This window comes from Strongylocentrotus purpuratus, unplaced genomic scaffold, assembly GCF_000002235.5.
Source record: "Strongylocentrotus purpuratus isolate Spur 01 unplaced genomic scaffold, Spur_5.0 spur5_contig_839, whole genome shotgun sequence".
NCBI lineage: Eukaryota > Metazoa > Echinodermata > Echinoidea > Camarodonta > Strongylocentrotidae > Strongylocentrotus > Strongylocentrotus purpuratus.
In genome coordinates this window covers 1,394,336-1,404,439 of record NW_022145545.1, presented here as the reverse complement: position 1 = coordinate 1,404,439, position 10,104 = coordinate 1,394,336, and the positions used below count along the sequence as shown (strand labels likewise).

Genomic DNA, 10,104 nt, shown 5'->3' with positions numbered 1-10,104 from the left:
CCCAATCAGGCATACCATACTAGTACACACATGAAATACGAGAGCAGAACCCCCCCCCCTTCCCCAACCACCTTCGAAAAGAACCCTGCATCCTACATCCTACTCTTTCCTATCATATAATATCAACCTTTCATATAAAACAAAGATTTAATAAGATCAAAGTGGCATTTATTCTCACGAAACATAATACATGTATTTTCCATCAACACAATTGTACCATATACTAGTAGGACTACAATTCATGTAATATTATACGTTAACACATTCCTATAACACAACACGTTACATTGTCGACGTTTTGTTCAAGGAGTGGATGATTTTTTTTATTTTACTATTACAATCTTAATCAACTTTAAATCTTACATCAACATTGAATCGCGTCAAAACATACTTCATTCGGCTATATAAAAAAAAATCAAATCATTTCTTTATTCATCGTCAAATTAAAAAATACACTTTGAAGGTAAAGTCATACAAATATTTATAACGTATATATACGTTATATACGTCATACGTCATACGTCATACGTTATATACGTTATATACGTCATATATATATATATATGAAGCCTAGTATTTAGTGTGAATTCGTAATCACAGATTTCATTAAACTTATTGAGGATCATTAATTATTAATGATCCTCAATAGGCCTATTATAGACCTATATACACAAATTAGCGTGGGACATGAAGTTTCATACTTTGTTCATACTTCGTATAATATTGGATGATTTAAAGGACACCCAATATTGCAACCTGTTGTACTTTATTCGATTGTTTGTTTGTTTCACTGTATTTACTTTCCTCGGTGCAAATGACATGTAATCTACATTCTTTAAGAACATCAATTATAACACACAAATATGTACGAGGTTGCAGATGTGACAATATAAGCTCAAAATATGTTCAACATTATCTAAATTTTTTGATAATTGTAGTCGATAATTGTATAATTGTTCGAGTATGACACCATGATGTCAAATGGGTTAGGGAAAATAGATTAAGGGCGAGGGATCCCCCTTTTTTTAAGGGGGGGGGGGTCAAGTGGCAAATCAAACATCTTCATTTGGGGGGGGGGAGCTGGCGCGTGTAAAATGGATCACAAGTAATGCCATATTGTCTCAGAACTGTTACTTTTTTCTTTTTTTTGGTAATATTGTATTCGCACACTTAAAGACAATCAACAATTAACAAACAATAATAGGTAATTTCTAGAATAAATGAACAAACAAACATGAACATGATGACATCTAAATTATCAGAGTGATCGATTCACAAATAGGCGGAGTAGAACAAGGCTTAAATGGTATCAAGGGTAACATTAAAGTTGCTCTCATGGTAGATAAAGTTATCAAGTTATCAATATATTCATGGAAACGATCTTAGATTTCGTGTCTCAGGTGTCGTGGTAACGAAGCCATTAAATTAAAATGTCTGAAATATGGCAACCGTAAAAGCTGTACAGTTTTTGCTCGACGTCGCAACTATAGTGGATGATAGTCTGTCAAAATTCCGTTTGCAGACAACTTTGTCAACACAGTGTGACTATTTACACCTTTGACACGTCTGATGAATTCCAAGTTGTGAATTGGTTGGATATTCTGTGATCCGTTGCCGTCGATACTGTTCCTGCAACCAGCGTCAATGTCGTTGATTTTCCACTGCTGCGATTGCCTTTCCCGTGCTTCCTAAGCGCTCCACCTCGTCTCCTGTAGCACAGTACGCCGGTCCAGAGATGTAAGACTCGTTTATTGGCCATGAAAGCCAGGAAGATGTAGACGCCCTGGAGAGAGTTGAGGATGATGAAGACATACCACAGGGCTGACACGCCGGCAAAGGCTGCTACGAACCCGAACAGCCAGGTGAAACCTAACAATGTTGAGATCTAGAGGAAGAGAGAGAGAGAGAGAGAGAGAGTGAGGAGGGGGGGGGGGGGGGGGAGAAAGAGAGAGAGAGAGAGAGAGAGAGAGTGAGGAGGGGGGGGGGAGAAAGAGAGAGAAATATAGATATGTCAAATACTAGTACTTGTAGTTCCCAAGAGCACGTGATACGTTATATCGAGACTAAACTCCTTTTCAAGAGTGAAGTAGTAAATCGCCTCAGAGCAAATCAAAAATACAACAAAACAAAGCAATTAAACACGCGTCTTAGTTTCACACCGTGTCCATTGTAAACTAAATGCCATTCCAGATAATTAAGTCATACTTCAGTAACTCAGTATAATCTAATAAAATATGTGGACTGTGCATTTTGCAATCATTTGTTTGTAAGATGTCACCCTCACCCTCGCAGGGCGTGTCAAAGACCATGCACAGCAGTTGCTGATGCAACCCTACGTCAGGGAAACGAAGCCTCGTGTGCAACATACAGTATAGTAAAGTAAGAGAAAAGTCAGACTAATGAAAAGGTTCAATTATACATAATGAAATCACAGGAACTTTCTTTCTTTAACTTGTCTTCTCCAAACTATTTTACAGATTGTATGCCAGGATAAAGAAATTACGGTGACGTATACCTTCCAATATATCCGTAGCTCCTTTCCCCTTTCCTTCAGGGTGCTGGCATGTCGGATGGCACGATTTCGGACCTTGGTCACATGTCTTATTCCGTGGACCGTGTGTGCAAACAAAATTGTGTTGACGAACAAAAAGACGGCAAGTGGGCCACCGAATGCTATTAGATTTACAGTTCTATCACCGATCCAACATAGAGTTTCACTCCCATAGTGAAAGTTAATCTCATCGCCTATTGTGAAATGAATTCCAAGGCATGTGCCCACGATTGCGCCGGCTAATGTAAAGGCGAATGCTGAATATTTCAAAAGCGATATGAGACTGTCTGACGACACGGTGAAGTTGTTCAAACTGCCAAAAGTCCTATCCAGTTCAATCGCCAGAACGGTTGTCATGGCAAAAACTAAGAGCCAAAGAAAGTGACCCACGACTGCTACAATCATGCATGTTTGTTCATCCCCTGTTGCAAGACCATTCAGTAACTGGAAGAGTTGAGCAGCAAATAGAGCTACACAGAGGATCATGATGAGTTTGTTGCTGACGCACTGCCGGAGGACAGGGAAGGTACTGTACGTCAGAAAGGTGACGATCAGCGCAAGGAGCGACAAACACACACCAACATAGCTAAGAATAATCTGTGACTGGTCGTACCGAAAGAAATTTTTCACAACAGTGTCGTTCACTGTTCCATTTTGACCAGAGCCCACTGGCACACAGACTTGGATGTTGCCGTCTGATGTCAGCATATATTCATCTGGACCAATCAATTCCTCGGTCTTCCTATCTCTCAGAAAGAGCGCCTTTCCAGTAACTGTTGTGTAGAATGATGCATTTCGAGTTATCAACGGACAGGAAAGAACATTCCCTCGATCGCAGATACGAACCACTTCATTCTTATGGAAACTCTGAATGGGTAATGAATCCTGACGATCATAGCTCGCTACCAACTCCGTTTCATAGGGGTGATACAGATCACCTGTCTCATTATCGTAAACAAATGATGTGCCATTAAAAATCTGAAATGAAGGGTCTAAAAGCTCCTCATGGCCGTCTTGACATTTGTGAAGTCCTTCTACTGCGATACATCTTTGTGAAATTTCAACCTTCTGAATTGAACAACCCAACGACGACTGATAAACATTCAGAAGGGATCTGTCGATGGATTCTTCAAGTTCGGCATACGTAATGGCCTTTGCGTCAACTCTGTACTCTACGGATATGTACATGTGTCCTTCTTGCGGGATATTCGTGTGGTCAGAAATGCTTCCAGAATAATTAGTGCTATTATCCAATGAAATCTTATCGTTGAAGATTAAAGAATCGTTGGACAATAGGAGGCTGGTAGCAATGCAATTCGTAAGACGGTCCAACTGATCAATATCTGACTGAAGATATGTCTCATTGAGCGCTGTCAATATCACCGCAGTCAGTGATAATTCCAAATCAGCTCCTTCGTTTCCACATGTGAGATTAAACGACGGCGAATCCCTGACACACCTGCTATCAGTGAGGGTATAACCGTCAGCACAGGTGACGGCTACACATCCATCAGATGTCAGATCGAAGACTTCACCATCGTTGCACGTCACTTGCCTTTTTACGACTATGTTCTCAGAATAGAAGATGGACACCCCGCTCTTACCCGAAAAGTCAACAATTACGGAGATCGGAATCAAGGAAACGCTGTCGGTATCTTTGTCGATGAAGCTTTCATCGTCAACTCCTAAATCAAAATCAAAGCTTCTGCCGCTGCTCTGGATGACTGGTGTGAGTGACTGTTCTGGTGAAGAGCAAATTCTTTCCAAGTACTCACTGTGTTCATTCATCGTCCGATTTGTACTTATAACGCCCTCATTGCAAAGTTGACAGTATGGATTCTTGTAGAGTCGACCTGTCGAATCATCTGTGTAGACACTACTGAATGACATGCATCCCTCTCGTAGACTCTGTGGCGCATCAGTCGGGCAACTTGCAACATAGTTATTGTTTAGACATGCGCGAAGGCTACTTTTTGGCACATCTGTTGGAGGTGAGAAACGTGGTTCACAATTTGCAGAATTAATTAGTTCCTGAAGGGTTACGTTTCTCGACTCAAGACGTGTAGCATACTCCTTTAAGCAATTGAACTCAAATTTCCATCCAGTGATACTATTATTTTCGTGATTAAGCTCAATCCCATTGCAGACAGCGCAAAATACATTTCTGTAAGTAACGCCACCGTGTACCATCGGTAGAAGCACCAAATCAGTGTTTGACGAAGGCTTCCTTGATGTGCACTTATATCGCACAACGTCGCCCTTCCATTTATCTGGGCATGACTGGATCATCCAGTAGGCATCTACCGCACCTGAATTCGGAGAGATGCACGCCAGATCAACTTCTTCCAAAGCGTCCACTGTCTCATAGAAACCCCTTGTGCTCTCTGCAGATTCCATCGCAGAGCAAGCACTTTCGAAATCCCCGCAACAGTCGTTGTAGAACTCACAGGCATAGTCGCAATGGCAAGGGGTTTGGTCACCTGGTACGTCTCCACACTTCACGTCGTTACATAGAGAGGTGGTGCACACCTTAAATGTATTTTCTCCGATGTTGACATCGCGAGTCGATGCTGTAATAGAAAGGGAAATAATGAGAAGGGAATGCTATATCTAGTGAGAAGAGTGCATCGATCCTTTTTCCCGTCTTAATTATGAAGAAAGGACACTGTGAGCTCTGGTAACGTTTCACAGGAAAACCGGAACGTTTTTTTTTTACAGAATATTTTGTTTTCATCTTTATTGATATGGTGACAAAGGGCAATGTTGATGTAATGGGAAGACAGTGATCCCCCTCCCTCCCCCCGACATATTCGAGCGACGCTGTATTTATACAAAATATGTGAAAAGGGAGGAGGATATAGACAATAAAAGAGATGGGGGAATGGGAGATATACTATAAGACAAACAGGGGGAGAGAAAGAGAGATGCCGATCGAGAGTACATACATTAAACATACAAAGTAATCATACATATTAAGTCACGCTTGGATCAGCTGGAGTTACTTTTAAAGAAGATAAATATTAAAGTGGCGTATCCAGAAATAGAATAATGATTTTAAAAATACAAATAAAATTAAGGGGGTAGGGTATTGAAATTACTAGGCAGACCGGTATGATACGACATATTTTTATTTCCTTTACAAAGTTTTCAAAAGGCCCGGAGCTAGGGCGTACGCCGTCCGCGTCAATGTTGGTCATGTCACTCCGACGCCAAATGACACAAACGAAAGTGAAACTAATATGAAGAATGACAGAATTAATCATACCTGACACGCATATCAAAAGCTGAAGAACTACAGAAAGCCACAGAGGTGCCATGAGGAGGAAGTGAAAATAGTCCATTGTTGAATAACCTCTCCAGTGGATAGACAGTCGTCGGGGACAAACAGAAAACATCGCCTGTGAAACAAACGACAAATTAATCACAATTGTATAACATATCGACAATAAAGGCATAGTTTTTAAAATAATCACATCCAAGAAAACCTGATGTTCAGATCAAATGGATATTTTGTTAATTACCCGAGTTTGGTAAATCGACAAACTATACAAATAATACCAATGTAAATAATTTGGTTAAAATAACATGAGTGTCAAGTGTTAGCCGTTATCTAACTTTCCCGCCCCGCCCCTCCATGACGCCAACAGTGCCCCCCCCCCCCCAACAGCCTGACACCGGCTATGCCACAGCAGACTAGCGTACGTGTAAATATGAACATGACATTATGACGAGTAACCTAGTACGATGATAATGGTATCACTTTTGAATTGCCCCTTAGTCTCGTAAATCGTAGGCTTTGGTAATGGTAGGCTTTGCAAAACTACCTAAATATAAACTACCCAGATGTGAAACCATTTCGATGCCCTAGTGCCCTTTGGTAAGGCAATACTTCTCATTACCAAGTACCTCGAAGAATGAAGCCGTTGGTCTCCTGGTTCCTTACGTTCAAGCATACACATGTTTTCTTAGCAGTCAGGGATTACAAAAAAACCACCCAATGTACACACAACAAAACTGTCATCTAAAAGGTTTTGATTACCTCAAGACATTGATTCTCATTATTGATCATAAAAATACATAATATCTCCTGTACGTGCTGTAATAGCACTGTCTTTTTTTTCATCCTTCTAATTTATATTCATCCGTTGTTCATGATAAAGTTAACGCTATAGAATACTGAATAAATTGTTCGTTTTCATCAATGAACTTGATGTGTATTTTGTTGTGACTAATAGAATTAAAAATATAAGGTATATTCGTCGCGATTTTTAAACAACTTTTCTAAACTTAAAATGTATATGATTCGACGGAATGCGTATTTCAATAATACGTGTATAGTTTCTCTGTATTAGTATTATAGAGTCATTATTTTATTGGATTCCTCTGTGACTTCTGCACTTCCCAAAAAGATTGTTTTTCTTTTCTTTCGTATTTGCCTTTCGGCTGCGAATGTTAATACCAAAGTCCTTATTAGAACACACAAAGTTGTGTTTACATTCATTTTACAATATTGATCAAATATCATATACCATATCGCTGGGTAAATGGTAGTTGACAGCAGCAGGAAACTGCAAAATGCGGCTACACGTTGTACTTGAGATACGGTTTTTTGTGGCGTAGCTACGTAGGTCATAAGGGCACAGGCACGGTGGAAAGATTTTTTTAAATTAAAAAATGGAGAGAGGCAAAGAGGTGAATGAAATGGATATTAAAAGAAGGCAATGGGACCCCTTCCATAACCTCCATCTACCGATCACAAATGGCCTGGTTAATTAACTTTTTTTATGAACCCAGTAAGATCGGTGCACAAAGCTTTGTCAGAGCCCCTTAAGGCTTGGCTCACACTAGGCCATAAATGATCATTAACGCTTTTCAGCGAGGCACATAATATAGAAAAGAAGCAAATCGAAACAAAAAGGTTTTTAAAATCCCCGTACACACAGGATTCTTGGTATTTCTAACAGAAATAGCGATAACAATCATGTACTCAAATATACAGATGCATTAATTCTCATTGAGATTCTGATAAGCTCACTTGAATATTGGACTTAACTATGCAGTTGTGAGTGTCGGTGCATTTTCTTCAGTGTGCTCAATGATGGGGTGCACACCAAATTAGTAAGAGAAAAGGAGTATGAAAAGGATGTAAAGAGGAAGGGAGACATATTAAGAGTATGGAGAGGGGTGAGAGAAAGAGAGAGAGAACAAAATGAAATATTAAGATATTGATTGATATCTGCCGTGCTGATTGATTGTAAAACTGATTTGTAATCATGCATCAATTATAATTATCGAGATACATACAATTGTTATTATGCAAATATATTTAACACTGAAGTTCCATAAAACTGTGCTTTACAAGACTACCAGGGCACAATTCAATGAAATAATGCAAATTTTGCAAATATATTTTGCAAACACTGCAGCATTGACCATGTCTACAGTAGGCTACATTTCCATGTTTATCAGTTAATGTGTAAACATAATTTATTAATGCAAGCGATTAAGGGGTCATGATAAGTTTTTATTATAATGAAATAACAGGTAGAAAATGTTACTTACCTCTTTACTATCACAGAGAAAGCATGAAGATTATTACTGGTACATCAGTGGGTCTCTGCATACGCAGAATTAATCGCAGTATGATAATCTTATAATCATGTAGCTCTGGGATATCACCTATGCTCACAATTGAATCACGTGTAAATATTTGTGGAGTTTTGAAATCGAGTCGTCATCACTATTGTGGCAAGGCTTCCTCAAAATAATATCTACAGTCAATCAATGTAAATCGGTTTCAAAACAAATGATTGTGAGAACTAAGTCGGGAGACTGCAACGTTTGGACAGATCGATTGTGACGTTGCCGCTAAACAATAGTGAGATAAAAATGCGTCCGTCCCAACTTCCGGAATAAAGTCAGATCATGACATATAGGCAGTGTGTATTGTATTAGCAGCCGCGTGACGCAAAATGCAAATGATGGGAAAACTTTTGGTGATGCTGCGTGGGTTTGTGCGTGTTTGTGTGTATGTGGTGTGTGTGTGTGTGGGGGGGGGGGGGGTTGAAGGATAAGGTAATGGGTTTTACCTGGATAAAATTATGCAGAGTGCTGATTCAAACACTTTCTACACAGCATTATGTATCCATAAACTTCTGAAATATTTTGAAGCAACTGTCCTGTGAAGCAAGAGGCAGTTGACAATTTGGCATTGCGGTAAACATCAGGAGAAGGGAACTTAGCGGTGGCGGAGTTTTATTTAATTACTGAATAGTGCTTATTGCTGAACATATATTTTATATACATCTCTTTAGAAATCTAGCCATCTGATTGGTCGAAATTAGAGTCGTGATTTTAGCCATTCCCGCAGTAAGAAACGAACAATGCCAGTAATGGTCAATAGTTCATGAGTGAGATTAACTCAAGATTCCGGGTACCGTGAAAATAGTAACATTTTGATGAGATGCCATGGCTTACGTGTTAAAACTTACATTATGCGAGCGCGGATACCATACAGTGCTTTTTGTCTGCGTTCCCAAATGATTGTAACATTCATTCATCTTTCCAGCGAAGATGTACAGACAGTGTCTCAGATTTTTTGTGATGTTTTAACCAATCTTTACTGAAGAAAGGGATAAGGTATAATTCTTGGTAGATTTTTGGGTCAATTCGGTAAAAAAAAATTATACCGATTGCTTTAATATTCGAGGCCTGGCTAGCTGTTTCTATACTTGAGCCTATAAAAACAGTCGGGCCTCTCACAGCCAGGCGATTACGCAGGGGGTGGGGGAATTGTAAACAAAAAATAGTACACACCAGGCGCGGATCCAGGATTTCTTAGGGGAGGGGGCCCAACTTTTTTTTTTTAGCTCCCGGAAATTTGAACATCGCGCCGGCCGAAAAGTCGCTGAGTGGGGTGGGGGGGGGGGGGGGGGGGGTTGGGTACAGAGCACATTTTTTTTTTTTTTTTTTTTTTTGCTCCCGAAAATTTGAAAAACGCGCCGGCCAAAAAATTCGCTCAGTGGGGGGGGGGGGGGGGGGGGGGGTAGTGAGCACATTTTTTTTTTTATCCTCAAAAAAAATTTCAATTTGCACCCCCCCCCCCCTTGAGCGCCAGGGGGGGGGGGCCCAACCCCCCCAAAAAGGTAAAAATCACGTGATTTTACATCTCAAGGGGGGGGGGGGGCGGGCCCCCCGGGCCCCCCGGCCCCCCCCTGGATCCGCCACTGGTACACACTACTCCCCCCCCCCCTTACCCCGTTGAGCGAGAGAAAAAATGCTCATTGCACATCCGAGGGAAGAAATGTTTTCCACTTTTACAGAGCGTGCGTCTGTTTTATTTTTAAACATTTACACTGGCAAGCAAGAAAGGATGCCTGATGCCAGTAAGCATACGCTTGTGTAGGGTACGCCTGATTCACAAACAATACAATCAGGTAATCTCACCCACAAAACTCTTTTTTTTGCTATTTATATCGGGTAAGAAGGATGAATTCATTCCAAGGCTTCGACAAAAATGGAGTACCCAATCCCCTAATCTGCGTTGAACGGAA

General features: G+C 40.4%; 1 protein-coding gene across 1 annotated transcript; it reads right to left on the bottom strand.

Moving 5' to 3' along the window:
• Positions 1 to 517: 517 nt before the first annotated feature.
• Positions 518 to 8,543, bottom strand: LOC100889522. The gene is made up of 4 exons (XM_030987933.1): positions 8,114 to 8,543; positions 5,817 to 5,949; positions 2,516 to 5,121; positions 518 to 1,885 (listed from the first exon to the last, which is right to left on the bottom strand). Exons 2-4 carry the CDS (start codon positions 5,944 to 5,946, stop codon positions 1,550 to 1,552), a joined length of 3,072 nt encoding a protein of 1,023 aa, XP_030843793.1. The 5' UTR covers positions 5,947 to 5,949; positions 8,114 to 8,543; the 3' UTR covers positions 518 to 1,549.
• Between the last annotated feature and the right edge of the window lie 1,561 nt (positions 8,544 to 10,104).

Excerpts from the sequence above, each read along its gene's own strand:
- LOC100889522 (XM_030987933.1), bottom strand. The coding sequence starts at position 5,946 with ATGTTTTCTGTTTGTCCCCGACGACTGTCTATCCACTGGAGAGGTTAT. Across the intron at positions 5,122-5,816 it reads GCTTTTGATATGCGTGTCAG|CATCGACTCGCGATGTCAAC; the intron begins GTATGATTAATT and ends TTTCTATTACAG. Across the intron at positions 1,886-2,515 it reads AGCTACGGATATATTGGAAG|ATCTCAACATTGTTAGGTTT; the intron begins GTATACGTCACC and ends CTCTTCCTCTAG.